General features: G+C 40.4%; 4 protein-coding genes across 7 annotated transcripts in view; 3 read left to right on the forward strand and 1 right to left on the reverse strand.

The window, feature by feature from the left end:
- Positions 1 to 72: 72 nt before the first annotated feature.
- On the forward strand, positions 73 to 9692 carry LOC103386096 (dysbindin). Its single transcript, XM_008320206.3, has 4 exons — positions 73 to 342; positions 8124 to 8276; positions 8511 to 8654; positions 8737 to 9692. The coding sequence occupies exons 1-4, from the start codon at positions 300 to 302 to the stop codon at positions 8961 to 8963; spliced, it is 567 nt and encodes a 188-aa protein (XP_008318428.1). The 5' UTR covers positions 73 to 299; the 3' UTR covers positions 8964 to 9692.
- A 330-nt stretch (positions 9693 to 10022) lies between these two features.
- Positions 10023 to 17191, forward strand: cdh27 (cadherin 27). The gene is made up of 15 exons (XM_025060053.1): positions 10023 to 10461; positions 11205 to 11354; positions 11787 to 11928; positions 12013 to 12176; positions 12863 to 12994; positions 13657 to 13839; positions 13969 to 14282; positions 14986 to 15128; positions 15206 to 15427; positions 15504 to 15751; positions 15856 to 15933; positions 16018 to 16110; positions 16187 to 16276; positions 16360 to 16554; positions 16656 to 17191. The coding sequence occupies exons 1-15, from the start codon at positions 10285 to 10287 to the stop codon at positions 16845 to 16847; spliced, it is 2523 nt and encodes an 840-aa protein (XP_024915821.1). The 5' UTR covers positions 10023 to 10284; the 3' UTR covers positions 16848 to 17191.
- LOC103386097 (protein LSM14 homolog B-like) lies at positions 16977 to 19544 on the reverse strand. 2 transcript variants are annotated; one of them, XM_008320208.3, is made up of 8 exons: positions 19247 to 19544; positions 18948 to 19111; positions 18476 to 18602; positions 18191 to 18376; positions 18007 to 18093; positions 17763 to 17909; positions 17549 to 17675; positions 16977 to 17475 (listed from the first exon to the last, which is right to left on the reverse strand). In XM_008320208.3, the coding sequence occupies exons 1-8, from the start codon at positions 19371 to 19373 to the stop codon at positions 17322 to 17324; spliced, it is 1119 nt and encodes a 372-aa protein (XP_008318430.1). In that variant the 5' UTR covers positions 19374 to 19544; the 3' UTR covers positions 16977 to 17321. The 2 variants fall into 2 exon arrangements, with proteins under 2 accessions (XP_008318430.1, XP_008318429.1); XM_008320207.3 differs by having other exon boundaries at positions 18191 to 18382.
- A 558-nt stretch (positions 19545 to 20102) lies between these two features.
- Positions 20103 to 22950, forward strand: part of taf4a (TAF4A RNA polymerase II, TATA box binding protein (TBP)-associated factor) — a 10737-nt gene continuing 7889 nt past the window's right edge. The window contains exons 1-3 of one of the 3 annotated variants that reach the window (XM_008320211.3): positions 20103 to 20772; positions 21094 to 21982; positions 22364 to 22497. In XM_008320211.3, the coding sequence (XP_008318433.1) occupies positions 21232 to 21982; positions 22364 to 22497 (885 nt within the window). In that variant the 5' untranslated portion in view covers positions 20103 to 20772; positions 21094 to 21231. The other 2 variants (XM_008320210.3, XM_008320209.3) reach the window with 2 other exon arrangements.

Below are 22950 nucleotides of genomic sequence, written 5' to 3' on the forward strand. Positions count from 1 at the left end.
CATCTTTGCTCTCTCTCAGCTCCTCCCCCTTCCTGCCATTGGTCTGTTGATTCCACAAAGCCACAAACTTATTCTCGCCTCATCCAAGTGACTCAGTCTCCAAAGAGGGGATAGAGGTGAGGAGAACACCGGGCAGGACGGCCTCAGCATCTGTGACTCCATAGCTGCCGTACATGATCAGAGGAGCTGGGAGATGATCGGCGGCCTCCTGGCTGAACTCTCACTGGGCTGACCGGCTGCCACAAACACACACACACACACACTTGTCATTTCTTGTATTTCCACGGATCTTCAGCAACATGAGCTCAGCATCATCCAACCTGCACAACAAACGTCTGCCCTGTGAGTAATTCCTTTTTCCAAAACTCCTGTTTACCTTTTTTACAGAAAGAATCTTTAGGTATTTGTCGACATTTTAAAGTCTGGTCACAGGTTTGGGTTCTTCAGTAGTTTTCATATTTGTGGAGGATGACACAGGAAGGGAGGAATTTTCATTTCTTTTCCATATTTGGTCATCATGAACAGCTCAAACATTTTGTGTAGAAAATTGAAATGTTTGAAATCAATGCTGCTTTATATATGAGTGGATACCAGAGGAGAAAGCTTCTTCTTCTGTTTGTGTGTCCGTGTATGTGTCTGTTCGGATTGTGGAAGTGGGTGTGTGTTAAAATTGCATGCTGTTGTGTTATTGTTTCCTTAAGTGACTGGTCAACGCTCCAGCCAAAAATCAGACAGGAATGTTGAATCATCACTCTGAGTAATGTTCACTAATATTAAGTGAATGGATCTCTCTCTCTCTCTCTCTCTTGCACTGTCTCTCGCCCTCACACACACCCCCATTCGCACACACACACACACAAACGTAATGAGTGTGGCAGGCTTGGATTGAGGCCAGTGCACAGCTCCAGACAAAGATCTCTCATTTCTAATGGGATTGTGGCTGTAGATCTCATCAGAGCTAACAGGCTGCAGTGAGGTCTACACACACACACACACACACACACACAACCCTTTAGTCCTGGTGGTCGGGGTTCGATTTCAGCACTGTAACTCCACAGAAGGTACCTCACACCTGTTGATCACACCCCCACCTCCCTCTGCAGCCTCTCTGTCTCGTGGTATTATTACTGTGAGAATGTGAGCCACAGAGGCAAATCCCTGCATGTGCTGCGGAGTGAAGGGCCGACCAGCTGCAGACAGCATGTTACACTCAGCAGGGCATCGGATGTAAAGGGAAATGTTTTAGTTTTCCATGTGTTCTGAGCTTCATCAGGACACACGGACGTGACCTACATTGGACCGAGGAGGTGGATGCTGGTTAATGAGCAAATCAATACCACATACTGCGTGTAACTGTATTTTGAGTTGATTACGCCGAGTCTGAGGGATTTAGACACACGGTCTCTATGGTGTTATTTGGTCTTTTAATGGTAAACGAATATTGAAACAATGTTTCAGTGTGGGAGATTATTGATTTGCTTTTATGGATTTGAACTCCATTGTCAGGCATCATTGATAATCAGTTTATCCCTCGGTCGATTCATGCACTTGAAATGTAAATCCTTGAAGGATTTCCCAAGTAAAAGCTGTTTATACAAATGTTAAAGGCAGTTTTACACCTCTATAATGGCTAATAAAGCTGTATCCTGTAACCTAAGCTAATGTTAGCAACATTAGCAGCTAATGTTTACCACCAGAACAAAAGCACTCAAAGGTCTTAAATGAGCAGGAAGAGTGTATTTCAAGTTGTGAATAAATAAATAAAAAAGTATTGTGAACACCTGGACAACCGGATGACAAGATGGCGACCACCGGGTGAAAAGGAGGCTGTAGCTTTAAACCTCCTTTAAAACAATTATTATTGATTCATGAGTTATACATAAATCACCAGTAGGCGGACATCACACTCAACCATTACTTATTGTTTCAGAGTGTGTTCATAGAAGACCTCACTTGTGCTTCGTTTTTCTGTTCTTGGTCAGTGTTTTGCACTTAATTTGGGGTAATGAGGTGAGTTTAAGGATGTTAGAGAAAGACATGGCTGCGTCATTTGAGGGTGGGTGTTGTGTCGATCAGAACTCATGACTATCAGCTTGTGCACTTACGGATGGAGGGCAGTGGGACAGGACACTGGCCAACAAACGCTGTCTTTGTTAGTGTGACAGTCATCCAGACGGAGGAGGAGGAGGGGAAGGGTTAACGCTGATGTCACTCTTCTGAGAAACTGGGCTAACGGTGCTGGACACGGCATTGTCCCTGACATGGGACAGTTGGACATACGCGAAAAGAGACAAACACATTTCAAGAGGGAAACTCAGACACTAGTGCCACCAGTTACACACACAGACACGTCGAGTGCTGCCATTAATAATTCACTGCCCTTTGCAACTGGAACTCCATAAACGGCCGCTTTTGGAAAGAAACCAAAAATAAAAGTGTGAAGCTGCAGCCACAGAGACACACACTCTCTCTCTGACAGTCTCTCTGTTCTCTGGACGTGTGCGGCCACAAGCATTTTTCAGTTCCATTTGGGGTATTTCCAGTTTTGAGGCACGAGAAATATATAGGGTTTGTAATTACAGTGGTTCTCTCCAGCTGTCCGTGGCTTATACACTTATAGAGTGATACATTTGAAAGCAATAAAAGTCAGTCACTGCATTATACTTAATGACCACTGAAGCACTAGCATTAGTTAGTGAACCAGTCTTAGTGCAATGATAGATCCAGTAATGACCAGCTGGAGATTGTCAACAGCCAACTGCTGCTGCTGCAGGAAGCTATGCAGTGTCACAGACGGTAATAAGTGTGCACACAAACGATCTCTCTCTCTTGGTGTTCTTCTTCATCTTCACGTCTTGTCCAGTCACGTTTGACTCACATCTAACACATCACGTCTGGTCATTTATTTTCAAATGACCTCCAACACATGTAAGCACTTCTTGAGCTTTTTCTCCCTTTCCCTTTTCACCCCAGCCTCTTCGTGGGAACATGTTCTTGTTCCACATATTTTGAAATAAAATCTGAGCTCTCTACCACAAACCAGAGTATTTAGTTGGAAGTTTCCAAACAAGGTTTCATGTCTGGGTCAGTACTTATGAGTCACGCAGACAAGCTTCAAGACACAGAGCACAGGGCTAAATTATTACTGTTGATATTATAGTTCTGTGTTCTTAGTTTTACAAAAACAATCACAGTTTGAAGTTTTCATATTGTGGTTCCATTCGTCAAACCTAGCCAGCAGCCAACGGATGAGGGTGGGGTACAAACAGTATCTCATTAACCTAGCATGTTTTCAGACTGAGGTAGCAGAGAGTACATTGGTAGAACTATACAAAAAGACTGTAAGGCAAGAGCTGTAACCACTCTTCCACCTACACAGTGGAAGTTAAAACTAGAAATACAGTCATGATTTGGTGTTAGGAGGATATTCTGCTTCTTTTCCTGAGAGTTTCTACTGTAAGAGAATGAAATAGTTTGTGATTCACATGCATTTACTCCAAAATAGACACTGAAGTGTGTAAGTTCCACTGTTTACCCAAGAACGACCCAGTCCTTTGTATATGAAGCCTTTTCTCTCTCTGTCAAGAGTCTGGCAAACAGCTCTCTATAAAAACAGAGAGGAAGGAAGTGCTGGATGTCACTGGGGCTTCTGCTTAACTACTGTTTACTGAGGAGGACCTGAAGTCCACGCTGCCCTGACAACCAGAGACAACTGGATCATCCATGGTCTGTTTCCTCTGCTTTGCACTGCCCTGACCTTCCCTCCTCTCTGACACAGGGGAGGCTGTGTGGGCTCACATTTTCACTGAGCTCAGAGACGGTTCTAATGGCAGCCTGTGGGTGACACCGAGCCCTCCCCTGCTTCATTTAGCCTCCAGATCAATGTTGTCCCTCGGCTTTTTGTGCAGTTTCTGAACAGGCACATCGCGGTCTGATCCTTATCAATGCAAAATGTGACCGACTGTAACTTAATGATTATTATTATGCTTCACTGGGGTTTATGGTTTTAACATTCAATTTAGATTCAGTTAGGCTGATGTGTCATGTGGTGATATATGAAGCAAAAAGAAATGAATTGAGCATCTGTCTGTTTGAGTATTTAGCAAAAATGTTGGGACAACACCCATTTTGGTAAACGCTACTTTCATAAACCTTCCTAACACAGACCAATCACTGTACTGTGACTCATTAGGGTGCGGTGAGAGTGGAAAATTACCCAGTTCCTCGCAATTGATCTGAAAACTATTATTTATGAACTGAAAATAATTGCTCAGGCCGTGACAGGCAGAGAAATCCAAAAATCTTCTATGTTCGTTGTTCTTCAATTCCTGTGAGTATATCAGCATTGTGTTCATCTAAACAGGCCCAGGTCTAACAATTGTTTGGTGGTGGACCATGGGACTTTTTAAAATGTAAAATATGCACCGTGGATATGTTACGTCTTTGCAACATTGGAAAGCAGGCAGGACCTAATTGCAACACCAGAAAGATGTGAATCAGGACCAGGAACACAGAACAACAAACGCTAGACTCTGAACTATAAACTCTGAACGGAACACAGCACTGGTACAAGGAGCAAAGAATATGAAGCAAGAAACATCATACACAAAACAAACAGGAACTGGAACAGAGCACTGGTACAAGGAGCAAAGAACATGAAGCAAGAAACATCATACACAAAACACCAAAATCACAATTAACAACCCAATAAGAACAGCGTGAGGCAGAGGTAAATATACCCAGGGCACCAGGTGACACGAGTGAGGCTAATGACAAAGTCACAGGTGAGTGTGATGACACTGATTAACTCAGCACAGCAGACACACATCACCTACACAAACACTGCTCTAAGCTACCAGCTAATTAAGAAAGCTAACAGAACATTATATTTATGATGCCTTCACGCCAATGTCTATATTAGGTTACGTTTTGTTTTTTGTTTTTTTAAAAAACAACTTAACTCTAAGACACATCTATCCTTCAACCCGTTCAGGATGTTGCCTGTCATTTTTATTAACACCTTTCCACCAAAGATTTCTAACATTTTTGTGGTTGTTACAAATACATTCTCCTTGTTATTTAGATTGTCAATATATTTATTGAAGTTTTGAAAAAAACATTCCAAAAAGGCAGAATTTAACACAACAAACTCAGCTGAGTTTAGGTAAATCCCCTTCCACTCCATGGACAGAAAAGATTTCCTGTAAATGTCGTCCAGTCTACAGCATGCATGCCACTCCTGTTCCTTTATATCTGCGCCTTTGTCCGACTCTGAAAGCGCTCTTTCTCTCTGTGGACCGTGAGCGGAGGATCTGGGTTTGTCTTTATGTGGGGAGGCAGAGTGGCAGGCAGACACATCCGGCCTGCTTCACTGTCTCTGTCGTTCCCTCTGTTCCAGTCATTCTGCCTGTCCAGCTGGTCCTCAGCCCTGATCTGTGACCTCTGTTTTCCTTAAGTCGCAAGAGGAAGTGAGAGAGGCCAAGGGGGGAAAGGGTGAGAGAAGGAAAAAAACACCTTCATAAATGAATTTGTGAATGCTGAGAGTTAAAGGTATTAATTTATGCCAAATAGGTAGCACATACAGTATGACAAAGGTCAAAGGGCATTAAAGGAGTTTAAAACCTAATTTATATTTTGTTAGAAATGGGGCAAAGATTAAAAGTCAGAAAAAAAATCTAAAGTCAAATGTCAACAGAAGTCAAAAATCTAAAGTCAAATGTCAACAGAAATTACATAAAAAAACATGGATTAGAAACCATGGTTAAAAAATAAATAAATAATTATTTATTTATGTCTGTACATTTTGGGAGTAGAGAAGAGGTGACAAAGTTTTATTTGGTCATGGATGATTGTCGCCCTCTCTCCTGAACTCAGACACTGCAGATATTTTGTTACACGATACCACAGAGTGCGGTCAGACAGTCACAGAACTAACATGTGAGCTCACCGACACTGAAGACTGTGGTCATTTGTGTTGTGATTTGTGATATGTGATTGGCCGCACTAATCAGAGGTCACGGAGGTCATCTGTGTCCAAGGAAGACGTATTGACGAAAACGATTCAGTGGAAAAAGAAGAGAACTGGATAGGGAAACAAAATCAATGGGAGCCTCTGCCTCTGCAGGTAAACTTTGGCTCTCTGAGGGCCCCGGCCTTTTAGTAGAAAACAATCAATACTGTGATCAATCAGTGTTAACCCGAGTGAGGGAAAATTTCCAGAATAAGCAGTTTGTTTAAGCCTGTGGCCTGGGATGAAAACATCAAATTCTTTCAGAAGGTGAGAGCCACTCACTTTTCATCGTTACCATTTACATTTACAACATTTAGTTTCAGCTAGAAATGGGCCTTACACACGTCACGGTTACTGGTGTGTGGTTGCTTTTTTTTCTGTAGCTTTGATTAAAAAGAATAAATAAATAAAAAGTGGTTACCATCACTGACGCAACACTTTCAACTGACTGCCTTTCATTTGTTCTCTCTGAGGTCAGAGCCAGTGACACTTGGCCTCCTCTGCCCTGCAGCTCTGTCCTAAAGGCCTGTCATGCAGGGCAGAGCAGAGACTCAGTGAAGGACTCATGTCCCGGCATCACCTCAGAAATGTTCCCAGATTACGGAGGCCTGTTGATGGTCTGGTCTTTCTCACCTCGCAGATACTACGTTGTGTTTATCGAGACCAGAGAAAATGTTTATACAGCATGTTCATATTCAACACCTGTTTACAGGAAGGCTGGTACCCTTCCCTAATTTGGCCATTTGGTATAAAATAAAATAAACAGAGGATGTGGAATTGTCTTTCATTTATATTTCAAAATTTTTGTATCAAATTTTAAAATAAACTTATAGACTATTATCAACCAAATGTTCAAAACCTACTTTCTATGGTGTGAACTGGGATCGGCAGCTACGTCAGATCTGTAGATCTGTTGCTGGGATCAGTAGCGATGTTTCTGTAGCTATATTTATATACTACTCCAAAGACATTCAAGGATTTTTTATTTTTAGCAGACCAATGCTAGGCCGTATTAAAGCATTGTATGTTATGAATGTGTTTGCACTTCAGATCTGCCTATCGTATCAAAATTTCCTAGTGTATCATGGACAGAAATATCTGAAAGAGTGATCTCATATACCTGCCAATAAAACTGGCTCTGATTCAGACTAATTTGAAACTACAATATTTTTGGAACATTTCTGGCTGCAAAAAGCTCAATTCTCTTCTTTTCTGTCTGAAAAAATAATGATAATAAAAAAAATCCCAATAATCTTGTCTGAAGTCATTTCAACTCTGAGCTGAATGTCTTTCCAGTCAACATTAGTCAGGGGAATATTTATAGAATCACTCACGGCTTCTCTGGGCTCAGGACAGATAATCTTCATCCTGTTCTCAGACACCTTTAAGGCCTCATCCATTTGGTTTGAGTTGTAATACATTTTAGAATGACTGTCAGACTTTGAAGTCTGAGGTATGAATTTAAAGAAAAATAAGGCATGAAGGCAGTCTGTTGCAGTTTATAACTCCGGTGTGACTGAGATATAAGAAGTTCTACATTTTTTAAAAGATTAATGAGGAGATTTAAAAACTAAAACACATTCTCACGTGTCCATGACTGAGCACACGAATCGGAGTAAGACTCAGTTTTTGATGAAGTCTGTTGGATCACATACTTACACACAGTCAGCACTGGCTGAACTGTGCACACCCCCTACTGGCCATTTGTGCCAAGAACTAGAAAAGACAGACTGGCTTGCCACAAAAACAGATGTCAATTAAAACAATCTCTTGGATCTTAGATTTTATTTTATTTTTACTGCCAACTGATATGTCTGATTTGAAAAATGAATTTGCTGCTACATTTTTTGGGAGTTTGGACATGAGTCACTAAAATATGTTGAAAAACAACTGCTAAGGCTTTGAAAATGTGTTCATCATTTACTTGAGTTTTGCAAGTACAAAGTAAGCTGTCCAAGTATGATGTTGTACAGTACTGCGCAGCTAACCATCTAGAGTGGAGAAATCAGATTAAAAAAATTGTCCATAATTCATCTTTAGCCTCAGGGTTGCAGTAAACTTCTGCTGAACTAGTATTTCATGCACAGTACTGTCCTTCTCTTGTGTTCTTCAGCCGAAGCTGAGCGTGGCCAGAGGCTGCCAGATGTGGACGCGGCACAGCAGCTTAAACTGAGGGAGAGGCAACGCTTCTTTGAGGAGGTTTTTCAGCACGATGTGGACGCCTATCTGTCATCATCACACCTCTGCATCAGAGACTATAAGAGACGTGAGTTGGTGTCACTGATGAAAATATGCACATGCTCCACAATCCCAATAAATATGAGTTATGGGGTTGGGAGTCACTCTCACTTTTAACATTTTTTTTATTTTATGTTGGTTTTATATTGTTTACTGTTCTAAAAATGCATATAAACAAACAAACAAAAAAAAACAGTACAATAATGACGATGATTATTATTATTATATTTCTTTATGCTTACGTTCCTGTGTCCTCCTACAGCCCCACTTGGTAGTGTCTCATCCATGGAGGTCAATGTGGACATGCTGGACCAGCTGGAGCTGACTGACATCTCTGACCAGGAGGCTTTAGATGTCTTTTTCAGTTCTGGTGGGGAGGAGGGAGTGCTGATGTCGCCACTACCAGGTACTAGAACCAGAACAAAAAAGAAAAGGTTGAAGCACAGAAGCTGTGTTTCTGACCCTGTTTTTGTTTTTGTCCCTTACAGTGCAAGGAAACAACAACAACGAGGAGGTCACTGGTTATGGACTTTTTCGACATGTCCTTGAGAGTCTTGATGCAAAATCGCGAATGTCCTCCACGTCGTCCAGCTCTTCCTCTGACAGCCAGACCTCCAATGCCAATGGGAGAAACACCCCTGTGGTTGGATCAGATGATGAAGAAATGCATCCCAACACAGAGCAGAGGAGAGAGGAACCTACAGAGAGACACTAGAGTCAAAGTCAAAGCTTTAACTTCACCAAGGCCTTCCCAGATAGCACCCTCCCAACAGTAGATGTCCAAATACTATGACATGTCTTCCACAAAGTGTCTCTCATTGCGCTTTAACTTTGATTTATGAGTGATGGGTTGGGTGCTACATACTTTCAAGGTATGGACCATGAACTGTAAATACAAAGTAAACCTATTAGTTCTCACCTGCTCCAGTCTCGTTTTGACTTCTCTGATGGACAGGATGTCTCTCTCTTTTCTTTTCTTTAGCTCAAACACTGTACAGGTTATAATTGTTGTACAGCATAAACACACACAGGACTGTTATAAATGACATATGATTGGCTGAAATGTTACAATAAAAAGTTTTTTTTTTAACTTTTACATGTTGAGAATTGTACTGAAAATTCCTATTATTTTGTATCCTATATTTGAAGTAAAGCTCTGACCGGTTTTATGTGTTTTATCAATAAAGAAATGTTAAAAATTATGTGTTTTTAAGGATCAGAAAAACACCTGCTATGTGTTTTATGCTGTTTCCAGACAGCCAATAAAAGGTATGCTTCAGGGGGAGACTTGCCACAACCAGTACCAGCAAGTCTTCCGATTTGTGTTTTTGAAGGCTCCTCTACTTGCGGAATAATGGATAAATGAGAGAAACGGGGCGTGTGGAGAAGGAAAATATCTATACAGTACATAAAACAAAGTTAAATAAATCTTAGATTTCACAAAGACGTTGCTCAGCTTCTTGACATACACAGATACACACACAGTGACCTGTGGTTATTGCATGTACTGTATGTGCATGTGGGTGTGTAAAATATAGGGGGCAGGATCTTGTCTAGTCTTTGCTCAAATCTCGGAGACGCCAGTCGTCAAACTCTCCAGGCTGGATATCACCGCCGACTAACATGCTCTTTTTCCTCTCCTTCCTACTCCTGGTATGTAGTAAAATTCACTCTACATTACATAAAAAAATGCTAAATTAAAATAAAACCAATTTTGTCAGTAGTCTTCTTGTTAATACTGTATGGTTTGGAGAAGAAAGCTTTTTTTCATCAATGCAAACGCAGATGTAATCGGTACATTACCGTGAAGCAATGTTTCGTTGCAGGTTATTTTAGATGGAAAAATACAACAGTGTGATTCACATTGTGAATCACATCTTGCTGACACAGATGATAAATATGGTCAAAATAAAAAAATAGTGTAAAGGAAACAATGACAACACGTTTGTACACATGTCACAGGAACAGGTTCTCCAACTGTAGGATAAGTCCGTGTGTCCAAATGACAGATTACGAACCTTCAACAAATACATGAAATGACCGGAGCTTCACCTGCACACGTCAGCTTCACTTGGCTGCTTGTCTTCCAGGGTTGTCATTTGTTAAGTGCAACGTGTACGGAGCTGCTGAGTCGTCACAGAAGGGCATGGATCATCGATTCGTTCACAATTGAGGAGGAAAATCCAGGGCCCTTCCCTTATGTCCTGGGCCAGGTGATAAACTCACTCACTCTTAGTTCTTACGTTTCACAATATTCCAAGGTTTATTTTGACTTATAGTAAAGGCTAAACATATTGTTCCATTTTTATTGCCCCTGAACAAGTCAAGTCAAGTAAGAGCATACTTAACCACATACCACATGGAATAGCAAATGCTGGAGAGCAGGTGAGGCCAATCTGCTTCAATCAGGAATGAATGAAGAGAAAAGAGATAAGATGGATAAAAATAAATGACACATCAAGCAGTTAGATAGGATGACAAAGACTGGAAGATGGCAGGTCTAAATTTTGATTTAAGAATAAAATGTGCCATAAGAGAAAATAAGAGTCTGTGGGAACACTTGTAATGGTCATACACAGGGCTATGGAGGTTAGAAAGCGGCGTCAGCTGTGATTGACTCAGAATGACTCAGAATCAGAAATACTTTATTGATCCCCAGGTGGGTAATGTTGGTGTCACAGTGATCTTGCGAGATTTTTAATAAAGCAAGAAAAATAAACTTGAACATAAATATAACTATAAATATGTTTTCTTTTAGATAGTACCATTGTCGAGTGCCAAACGTCAACACATTCACAAATAATGATTTCATATAATATACCATATATATATAATATACTGTATATATTATATAATATATTTGGGAACTACTGTCTTGAAATCCTAGCTGATGAAGATACTGCTATTTATTTTTGTCATTATTATAGTGAGTTATTGTGAAAAATGTGTGTTTTAGATAAACATTGATCGCAACTATCAAGTACACTTTGATCTCTATGGCGAAGGAGTGGACGTGGAGCCCAGGGGAGTCCTCTCCATACATAAGGACTCTGGCACCATCTACGTCCACAGAGCAGTGGACTATGAAGAGAAGAAGATGATTAAGGTGGATTTACTTATGTACTGGAGGTTTATCACTGATTCTGCATATAAGCTGTTCTTAGACTCATATCTACACCTTATCACTCTCTGGATAATATCCTTCCACAAAAGTAGTGCCTTTGCCAAAAGTAGATGTGCTGAAAAGAGTGCCACCAACCGGCTTTTAGTGTAGCAACATCTAATGCTAAAGTTATGTGTTTTACCCCAGCATTCCTGTCTGATCATGTAAGAGAATATATGGTAGACTTTGGTTATCATTTAAAACATAAACAACGTTGTAAATGAGTGTAGAAACTTTAAAGAGCTTAAAATAATCTGAGCTAAATTCTTAGACCATTGGAGTTGAAAAACCTACTGTTTAATGTGTGGTACAATTACAAAGACTTTTTCATAAATTTCAAAATTTATGTTGAATGTTGAATCTTGCATCCCACAGCTAAAATTTGAGTCAAGAAAACAAGATTACTCAACTGATACTAAATTAGTTGTTGAGATTTCCATAAGAGACATCAACGACAACCCACCACAGTTCCAGAGGGATCTGTATGAAATCAGTGTGAAGGAGGAGGTCGCTCAAGGTAAATGCACCTTTATATTGGCTTTTTTTTAAGTCCTGTTTGAGCTTCTCCACTGACAAATGTGTCAACATTATTTCCCCAAAGGCTCCTACCTAATGGCAGTGTCAGCTTATGATATCGACCAAAAAGGAACACCAAACTCCACTTTCCACTATGAGATCAAACACGTGTCTCCGAATGTTCCTGACACCGAATTCTTCATTGAAAAATCTGGAGCGATATCATTTAAGGGTTGTTTGGATCATGAAGTAAGTTTTTGTCTGAATATGGTCATAGCATAATCATGTGAAAAGTAGCCAGTCCTGTTGATCTGAATACTAATCTTAGAAGTGCATTTCCTGTCCTGCCTAAGTTTAAACTCTTAAATAGACCTTCACTGTACATGTACACATGTACACATGTACTTAAGAAGTAATCTTCCTTATGATTGACACCCTGCCTGTAATGACTAGTAATTACAGGCTAAATCATATGTCATGCCATATGTGAGTGTTTCAAAAATACTTAGCTTTTAATATATATATTTCAATATATAGTAGTACTACTAAATAATAACCTCCAGACTAGTTTATATGTTAAATAATTGAAAAACCTGTCTGTTTTAAATATATATTTACATAACTTGCAATATGTTAAATATGAATATAAGTTAAATATATATAACAGGATGCGAGATGACCCAAAATAAATCTCTTGTGACCCACCTGAGGGTCGCAACCCAGTCTTTGGGAAACAATGTTCTACAAGCATTGATGAGAATATGTATAATTCAACCACACCATTCAACTTTAACCACTGGCTCCTAATAACACAGACAGCAAACCAGCAAACACCGTGTACCCCTGAATAACTGTATACCTGTAATTACAAGTTAAGTGAAGAAAAGACGTGATTGATTTTGATTTTTTAACATTTGTAAACTCACTATGTAAAGGTTGCCGACAAGTATTTAATCCTGGTGGAGGCCATAGACCACGGTGAAGTGGTGAGTCTGTCCAGTTCAACATCTGTAGTCGTTCACATTCAGGATGGCAACAACCACCTCCCAACCATCACTGCACAGACGGTAAGACTAAAAATGACAAGGAGTCTCTTTAAAATCAGAACAAAAAACAGTACAACAACTTAATAAAAATATAATTAGGACATTACGGCTACATTGAGGACATTGTGGCCACAGGACAGAAGCCCCTGCCACTGCTGTCCCTGATTTTCAGTGACATTGTTCTAATAAAATGTAATGGGTTATCATAAAAATCAGGACTAAACCTGTCTGCTGGAGTTTCCTGCTGCCTCAGGCAGTAGCCTCTGATCTTTCCATATCACTTGGAAACCATCAACACTATCACTGTAATTTCTCACCTCTCATTAAAGGATAAATGTGAAGGAGAGTAAGAAAAGGGTGATAAAAGAGATTAATTCAGCAATCAATTCCACTAATGTATGAGGATATAAAACCAACATATTATTCCTGTTTTAACCCGTAAATCTAAAGGAAAGGATATTATTAATCAAACTTTTTGGGGCCAAATGTTTTTGCTTGTAAGTTGTATTTATTGTTACATTCATTAAAAGAAATAAAGTAAATATATGAAATGAATATCAATAATATTTGGTATTTGTTCAGTCCCAAAAGGATCTCTCAGAATATTTGAATTATTATTTAGAATCCTACTGAGTGACACTTAGATAACTTTTATTATAGTTTACGTTTTTATGACATCGCAGGGCCCCGGCAGAGTGAAGGAGGGTGCGATTGGGATTTCTCCTCTGCGGCTCCATGTGACAGACAGAGACGTCTCCCACAGCCCTGCCTGGAGAGCCAGGTTTACCATTCATGGTGACAAAGGCAGCCATTTCACCATCCAAACAGACCCTGACAGCAATGATGGCATCCTCGAAGTAGTCAGAGTAAGTGTTAGGTTGCTGCCTGCTCCACATGACGGCGACACCCACCTCTAAACTAGCATGTCAGCACAAGCCTGTTGGTCAAAACACAGTGTTGCATCTGTTGATTGACTGCCGTTTTTTTTATCTCAGCCGCTAGACTTTGAGGAAGGATCACAGGTAGAACTGACCATCTCTGTGGAAAATGAGCTTCCATTTTTCTTCTGCCAAGTCAAGAAAAAGACAACAACAGGCCTCTGGATGGTTGACAATGGAACAGACGATGATCCTGGCGGAGGGCACCCGGACTCTGTCAAAGTCATTATCAATGTGGAGGACATCAACGACCCGCCAGTGTTCAGTGTTGATGTTAAAGAGGCCTATCTGCAGGAGAATGCACCAATAGGAACTTGGGTGGAGAAGGTTACTGCTGCTGATCCTGACTCCAGTCAAGGAAATTATTTTGTGTAAGTACAGTAGGACATTTGCAGAGTATAAAAACATTATCAACCCTTTAAAATACTCTTTTTGAGGGGTCACACTGTGGTTATATCTGGTTGTTGCAGTTAAGGGATCTCCTCTGCAGAGCTCTCTTTGGGTCACACTAAAAATTTTAAATTAAAATCAGCGTTAGGCCCCAATTAGTCTACTGGAGCTTTGGTAATAATGCAAAATTGTTTTGCTCAAAAATAATCCATGAAATCCTATATACATATTATGTAAATACCTTTGTTAACATGCCTAAAACAAGACTAAACTTTAAAATCCTTTGACTAATCATTGACATTAACCAGATGTGTATACTTCTGACAATCATTGAAAAAATACATACTTGGCCACATGATGGCAGCATGGTTAGTGCCCTTGCTTTACAGCAAGAAGACCACTGCTTTGAAGAGCTTACATGTTCCCCCCATGCTTGCATATGTGTTTTTCATGGGCTCCTCTGTCCTCTCTGGGTTTATGCAGGATTATTGCTAAATGAACGTTTCTAATTGACCATATATGTGAATGTGAGTGTGAATGGTTATGTCCTCACCGTATGTGGCCCTGTGTTTAACTGATGGATGGTCCAGGGTTTTTTCTGCTAGGATTTTCTTCAGCTCCCCTACAACTCTGGACATATTTGGGAAAAGAAAATTAAGTATTTTTCTGTGTGTTTTTTTACAGGTATAAAGTAGAAAATGACCCAGCAGGCTGGGTCACAGTTGACCCTCACACAGGAGAAGTCACAACAGTCAAATCACTGGACAGAGAATCTACTCATGTTACCAATAATATCTACACAATCCTGCTACATGCAGTTGATAATGGTAAGTCTGGAACCAAGATATTCCATATTTTCACAAGTCATGTTTTCAATTTGTTTTTACTTAAAAATCTTGGACAGGGGAGCCACCAATGACAGGAACAGCTACGCTGCACATCCATGTCACTGACCAAAATGACAACACACCGCAGCCAGTGGTGAACTACTTGGACGTGTGCACATCTGACAGTCCCACCATAACCAACATCACAGCCATGGACTTGGATGAAGACCCCTTCGCAGGCCCGTTTACATTTGAGCTGATGGGTGACATGGAGAAATGGAGACTAAATCCCTCCTGTGGTAAAGACGTGTATCTCACACAACTTATAGACCAAATCATTTTTTAAATAAAATATTCTGTATATATTTTTGACAGGTTACACAGCCAGCTTAGTGAAGGACCCCAGTGTGTATGCAGGAGAGTACACAATCAATGTGAAGATCTCTGACCTACAGGGAGCGTTTGGCATTTACAATCTCAGTGTGACTGTGTGCGATTGTTCCGTGACATCCAACTGTCAAATTCGTAGAATTACAGCCGCAAAAGCTGCCTTTGGTGCTATAGGTGTAGTTCTAGCATCACTGATTCTACTCCTGTGTAAGAAACCACATCTATGGATTTCAGCATTTTGGTGAGATAATAACTTAACACAAGTGGGATTTAAGTTGATTCTGTCACACTGACAGGTCTGCTGCTGCTGACAGTCGTGTGTTCCTGCAAAAGAAAGTTCATCTCCTTGGAGACAACATCCGCTGGACAAAGCTTCCTGGAATCAAACACTGAGAAACTTGGCACAGACTGCGAGGTCACTATATATCCATGTCAAAAGTATGTTAAACAAATATATATATATATACACATATATAATTTTTTTTTCTTTTTCATTTAGGTGCTTGACAGTGTCCTACAAAAGTCTCCAGAAAAATTATACCGAGAACCATCTGGTCTGAGTGATGGGTCGCAAAAACATTTTTCTCCTACAGTGGGTGCTTTTGAATATACAGCTAATAATTCCATTATGAAAATATTTGACAAATTCATGGTCTGCATTTTGACAGACTGTAAAGAAAAGCAGCCCAGGCAGATCTGTAATGCAGGGAATGTACAGACAAGAAGATGAGCTGCACATCTTCACCAACACTAAACAGGTTAATACACTTTAATCAAGTCATAAGTCACACACTGTAACCATATACATTTGATTTTAACCCCCCCTCTCTTCTGATCATAGGGAACCTGGAGCTCTGCAGTCAATCACTACAACACCCACCAGGTGGGAGAAGTTCCTTCTTTTGTGTTGTACCGTTTTGCAGCTGCTAGAGAAATAATATCTGTATGTCATTTTAAGCATAAAGACATGGAATTCTTCACCCAGAGAAAATTTAACCATTTACTGGATGACACTGTTGTCGCAGTGTTGCAACAGGTAACTTGAAGACACAAAGATATATAGTTTTAACAAAGCCTGGTGCATTAAAGACGAAGCGTTTTTTTTTTTTGCTTTTTTTTTTTCCCCTTATACGTCAGAGGTTAACTACTCTTCAGGAGATAGAAGACGAACCGCTGGACTATGAGCCTTATCTGTATGCGGATGAAGGAGAGTTGGACACTCTCTCAGAGCTGGAGACCATTACAATTTCCGATGACGACTCCTTGGAGAAAGCACTAAATGAACTGGACTCCAAGTTTAACCAACTGGCTTCCATTTGCCAAAACTAAAAAAAATAAAAATAAAAACAATAAATAAACAACAGTTCCAGTACTATGTATTTAGCTAAGTGAGCAGAAGAAAAGTCTGCAGGTTTGTGTTGGTGCCGTACTGTGACTTCAATTACAACATGGCAAAAAAGTGGTTTACATTATTTAATAGCAACTTTTAAGGTTCTCCAGTTCTTACATTACAAGTAGGGGGAACATAAAGCACAGCTGTCCAGTTGGCATTAAGACCAAACAAACTGGAGTTAGATTTGGACAGTCTAATATACTTATTTAATAGAATAAAAAAAAAAAAGAATAAAAAAAAAAAAATCTTGCAGTTATGCTCAATCATGCTCAATCTAAAATAAACAGCTCCCAGTTTAAATTAGACTAAACTACATTTAGGATAATTAGAAAAAAAAAAACAAATGTAGAAAATAGGGAGGTACTTCTTAATTTAGTACAAAAAGACTATTATTTACAAGAACAAAACATTCAGACCCTTCCACTGCCAACTTTGAGGGGTCGAGGGTCGACAGTGTTCTCCTTTCTACGTCCCCGGCCTCTGAAGCCTCTGCCTCTGAGGAAGCGGCCGGTAACACCAAACGTTTCCATGTTCAACTTCTTCTCTTCTGCCCATGTGGTTCTCCTGAGGGAACAGTGATACATTTAGACAACAAAAAGAATTGCACAGAGAATCAAACACAAGTGAACCTGTTCACCTGGGTTTAAGGTCCGATGAGATGTTATCAAAGAAGCATTTGGCTTTGTCATAGTATTTGTCACCAGGAGTCTCCACCTCTTCCATATCTTGACTTTCTGGAGTTTTGGCTGACTCTACTTTTTCAGCTGTAATAACACACCAAGAGAAAGTGTACATGGTCATTTACCATGACCAATGCAGGCAGAGCACTTAGTGAACTAAAAGATTCATACCTGTGACTTCTTTTTCTTTTGTAAGGTCATCTTTAAACTGAGCATTCGCTGTTTCAAAGTCAAAATCAGAGTCAAACTGCAAAGTCGTAGCCTTTGAGTTTTTGACAATGAGCTGACCTCTGCTGCGGTTCCTGGGTCTGCGACTACCTGCGTACAGCCATGAAGACAGACAGACAAATTTCCCCTTAATTCTAAAATTGGTTTCGCAATAACATTGGAAAAAAAATTGAAATTATGAAAACACCTTGTTTATCTTCTTTTTGCCTTTTTTTCTGGCTATCAGTGCTTGGAATCTGGCTCTTGGCTGCAGAAGCCTGAGGTGCTGCCCGACCTAAACAGTTACAGAGTTAAATTTATATGCATTTGTTTTGTGTTAATAAGAAAACTTAGTCATTAATTAAATACTAGGATTGAGTGAAAACACTCACTGTTCAGGACATTTTCTTTCTGAAGCTGGGAACTTTCACGAACAGATTGTTGAGTTGAGCGAACAGGCTGTCTGTTCGGAGGCTGAGCAGGAACCTTGATCTTCTTCTGAACAGCAGTGGCCAACGGCACGGTCTGGACTGCCTGTTCAACCATGGGACCTCTTCTCGTTGGGAGGCCATGAAAACCTGGTACTAGGGAGATGGTTATAGGGATTAACTGCAGGCAACATTACAAGAACTGGTAAAAGCTGAAGTCTACTGTAATTTTTTTTGTTTTTACTGTACCGAGACCAAGTGCTGCATTGTACTGCTGGTTGAGTAGAGAACTGGCAGCCAACTGGTTGTAGGCAGAAAAGTCTCTGTAAGGATTCCATCGTGGGTGATATGCTGCAGAGGAACTGCCAATAGAGGACTGCAATCACACCAGTTAAGATAGAGTATCACAATTCAAACCACAAGTGACATGTAGGTTAGACAAAACTGCTAGTAATTTTGACAAATAATTATTTAAAAAAAACATATTTCTCATTTACAAAGATTTCAAATATTCCATTGAAATATATTTAAAATTTTAAAAGTGTTACACGCAGTTTAATCTTAAAATTGGTCCAGAAAATAGTGCATAGAATGCATAAAAAGTTCAAAAAATTTCAGGTGAGAACAAATGTCCAGTGGATTAGGTATTGACTATCATTACCATACATCTTATTTAGTAAATTTAAATATAATTTTTAGTGAGTTTTTGTCATTAATTCACCTGTACAATTGCAGGGTCTAGTGGGAGCCCATGGTGTGGTTTTGGGGGCTCAGAGACAGTGATATCCTTAATGTCACTTCCTCTGAAAATTATGTATTCATAAATTTCATCTTTAGGTGGCACAGGTCTGTTAGTGTGTCGGTCCTCAGTCCCATAGGATTTTACTGTAAAAATAAGAATTATGTAAAAATTCAGCTTGTGGTGTGGCCTTGTTCAAACTTGGCACAACCTACAATAAAATACAACCATTAACATCATGTTGATTATAATGAAGGTTTAAATTGTTTCTTTTAACATACCTTTTGCTAAAGCAACAGTGGACCTTTCTGTGTCCACAGAGGACAATATTCCTTCATAACGAATCTGTGCCTTTGATATCAAACTTATTTTGCTGCCGATGTAAGGCGTCCCTGCTCCAGTGTTCATTTTTAAAGTGTAACTGTCTTCAAATTGTTGGCAAAGAAAACATCACACCTTCCCAGCTCTTCAGTATTGTATATAATTAACCCACACCTGTGCGTTTTATGTTTGGCGCTGACGCTGCGCTCACCTGCGTTTAATCTAGGGTTCGTTTGTTTTGTTTGGCCGCGTATACCGCCTGAGGGAACGCCTGAGTCTGTGCAGAGTTGTCTGACAAAGAGGAAATCACCCCAAACCCTTAAAAAATAAAACGCTTTATTAACGCTGCACTTTTAAATACAGTACCTACAGAATGCGCAAGGTTAAGATAGTAACATCGAATAATAATAACGCAATAATACAGTACCTACAGAACTGTAGGTATTAATACAACTGTAGGTATTAATACAAATAGTTGATTTAACAGAAAAAGCTTTTCAACTGGCCTATATGGTGGACAAGATATTTTATATAAAAATATTTATTTTACAGTTATAATGGAGCAAATAAACATTACACTAATATATAAACCCTCAATTATACATGATTACTATAAACATGGTTTTTTAACATGTATAAATTCTTGACATATTTTATATTTTTAAAATACGTGTATATTTTTCACTATTTAGTTTTCTTTTCTATATAATTGTAATTATATAATTGTAATTGTTATTTTTGTTAATTAGTCTATTTTATATACTAAAATATGTATTTCTCTAAACTATTAACCATATTATTCTAAATGTTTTGGTCATGCTCAACCTTTACTGCTACAAAGAGATCAAATAAAACAAAACATATCCACGTTTTAAATTGGGAATTTTGAGAACTTGTTTTATTTTATAAAACCGGATGGATGGACGTTAAAACTATACTTAAAACTTTGGTTCCAAAAGCCGTTTGTGAATTTGCAAACATTAACCACACTTCCTGTAGTTTGCTCCGTGCATTAGTTTGAAAGTGAGTACACGGACAGTGTAACTACAGTAAATCCCATGACAGGCTGACAGCAGAGCGTTTCCTATCAGTGAAGGGTGGGGCGCCCTCAAACGCCTCTTTACAACAGCAACTTCACTCGCTGACCAAAACAGTGCAGCCATCTTGCACGGCTCATCGCGAGTGAGTCAAGTCTCAATTCCGGGTGGTTAGTTTGTCGAAAACTGCGTTATCTCTTCACTAAAAGTTATTCGCTTCGATACTGTATCAGGCCATATATTCAAATGGCAAAAACACCTCGAAAGCAGCGTAAAATTTGACAGAAATGTTAATTCTCCGCTACGATGTTGTTCCATGTCGTGCATCCCTCGAAATGACAGCTGAAGCCATTGGTACCGCCTTTTAGAATGACTGGCAACCAATCACAGTGCGCCATAATCCCCCGCACTGAGACGTCGAGCTGTTCTGCGCATGCGCATCTTTGTTGGTAAGTACCTCACTTCTCATAAGCTCGCAGGAGTGCGAAGATGGCGGTTCGACCTGGTCCGTTGGACAATTTGTTTTTACACACAGAGGTGACTAAAGCGGTAGTTTGTCATCCTGTCCGGGCTGTTGAGTCAAAAGTGTTTTTCTTGTGTCACAACAACCACTGGGTTAGGCGCGAAGCAGCCGGTTATTACATAGTTTTAGTTCCGGGACAAGTGGGTATCGCGAGCTAATGTCCAGCGGGTTACTTGGTCAAGACGATTGTTTAAACAGGTACGCTGTAAAATACTTGTGTTTTTCTCCCTCTTTGTGTCGAAAACAGTAAGCAAGAGTTGACAGGAGTAGCAAGTGAAAGTGTCAGAGTCTTTTCACATCACACGCAAGATTGTTTGTGCTCCTTCCGAACAAGTTGAAGCTCTGGGGGTCTCATCATACACAGCGAGGTCCCCATGGTTCAACTATGGACTCAACGACGGCCAGCGCGGACTCCACCACTGGATGTGACCCTGGCAAAGCACTTGTTGATGGTGGCGGTGCAACATCTCTCCCAAATCACCAGGGGAAAGTAGGCTCATACTTAGTGCAGACTTTCAATGGGAGCCAAACTATGAACTCTCACGATCCAGGAAGCGCTGCTGCCCCTCACGGGGGAACAGTGACGAGTGGCGGTGCTAACAGTGGCGGTCCAGCAGCTGTCAACAGTGGATCAGTGTTGTCCAGTAAAGGGCTGCCCGGTCCAATTATGCCCCCCGCGTCAAACAGTGTCATCCAGACTCCTCTTATGAACTCGCAGAGTGTTGTGGTTTCAACTCAGCCTGCAAGCCAGACGACGGGACCCACCGTGACACTGGTCAGGCCGCCTGTGCACACCACAACTCTGAACGGAAATAATATCGTTGTGACGGCCACCAACACGGCATTGCAGTCAGTTGTCGGCACTCAACCTCCGCTTGTAAACAACGGTCAGTCGTCCACTTCTGTGACTGTTAGCGCACGACCGCACATTATCAAGGCAGAGCCGCCCACGACGTTAATACAGTCGGCATTGCAGACGACTGTTACCCCAGGGGCCGTAAGCACGCCCCGGAGTCCAGCCACAGTAACCGCCAGTCCTGGTGGGATCCGAACTCTGACGCCTCAGATGTTGGCCCCAAGACTCCCCCAGACTTCCCCAGGACAGCCCAGCATACATAACATTCAGCTGCCCCCGGGTAAGTGAGGACTTTTTTTTTTAAGTTGTTACTACTGTTATAAATGTAAGGCACATCTCTGCAATACGAACTTAGGTAAATGATCCTGTTGTGTTGTGGTTCAAAAACTCTCTCACTTTTATCACCATCACGGAACTGTCAATGAACTGGACTGCCATCTACAGATTATGAACTTTATTTGAAGAATAACTGAGCAGTTATTGCTGTTTGAGTTCACGATAACAATGTGCCACAATCACCCTCATATCACACTCTCATAACTTATTTAGTCATATTGACAACATTATGTTTTTATTCAACTGTGTGCAGTTAACTTTGAATCTGCGAAGCAATTTTTGAATACTTTTAAAGCTGTATAAAGTATCTTCCACATTGTTTTAGGGATGGTGCTCGTACGCAGTGAGAGTGGACAACTGCTCATGATTCCTCAGCAGGCTCTGGCCCAGATGCAGGCTCAGGCCCAAGGAGGCATAGCACCTCGGACCGCTACGCCGTCAAATGTTTCTACCGGTCAGGTAAGACGATAGAAGGCACAAGAAGACACACGTGCATGTAGTGCTGTGTTTATCAGCAGGGGGCTGGACACGTCTGATATGTAGGTGAAAGAGTAAAATAGAATTAATCTTGTCTGTGATTATTTAATGAAATAATGAAGGTGTTAGCAATTGTTGCAGTTTATGTATGTGGTATAAATGAAGTTAGCGATGTACAGTTTCACAAGAAAAAAGGTACTTTGAGCTGTTGTACACAGGCTAGTGTGACATCAGCCTGGCCACCATTCTTGATCAACAGATGACTGAGATGTGTCTAATCCAATAAGTAAACTTTATACCCACTGTGCAACCACAAGTCTTTTAACATAAACATTATTTTGTTCTTGTGATAAATGTTTTGGGTTAACTTATGGACCACAGCATTGCGACTACAATAGCCGCCTCCCGTAGGGGAAGTAGGGGGTTTGTTAATGG

This window comes from Cynoglossus semilaevis, chromosome 11, assembly GCF_000523025.1.
Source record: "Cynoglossus semilaevis isolate Cse_v1.0 chromosome 11, Cse_v1.0, whole genome shotgun sequence".
Taxonomy (NCBI): Eukaryota; Metazoa; Chordata; class Actinopteri; order Pleuronectiformes; family Cynoglossidae; genus Cynoglossus; species Cynoglossus semilaevis.

Coding starts and splice junctions, on each gene's coding strand:
- cdh27 (XM_025060053.1), top strand. CDS start 10,285: ATGACCGGAGCTTCACCTGCACACGTCAGCTTCACTTGGCTGCTTGTC. Junction 10,462..11,204: donor TCCCTTATGTCCTGGGCCAG/GTGATAAACTCA, acceptor TGTGTGTTTTAG/ATAAACATTGATCGCAACTA. Junction 15,428..15,503: donor GAGACTAAATCCCTCCTGTG/GTAAAGACGTGT, acceptor TATTTTTGACAG/GTTACACAGCCAGCTTAGTG.
- LOC103386097 (XM_008320207.3), bottom strand. CDS start 19,373: ATGAACACTGGAGCAGGGACGCCTTACATCGGCAGCAAAATAAGTTTG. Junction 18,094..18,190: donor GAAAGAAAATGTCCTGAACA/GTGAGTGTTTTC, acceptor GTAACTGTTTAG/GTCGGGCAGCACCTCAGGCT. Junction 17,910..18,006: donor GCAAAAAGAAGATAAACAAG/GTGTTTTCATAA, acceptor GGCTGTACGCAG/GTAGTCGCAGACCCAGGAAC.
- LOC103386096 (XM_008320206.3), top strand. CDS start 300: ATGAGCTCAGCATCATCCAACCTGCACAACAAACGTCTGCCCT. Junction 343..8,123: donor GCACAACAAACGTCTGCCCT/GTGAGTAATTCC, acceptor TGTGTTCTTCAG/CCGAAGCTGAGCGTGGCCAG. Junction 8,277..8,510: donor CATCAGAGACTATAAGAGAC/GTGAGTTGGTGT, acceptor GTCCTCCTACAG/CCCCACTTGGTAGTGTCTCA.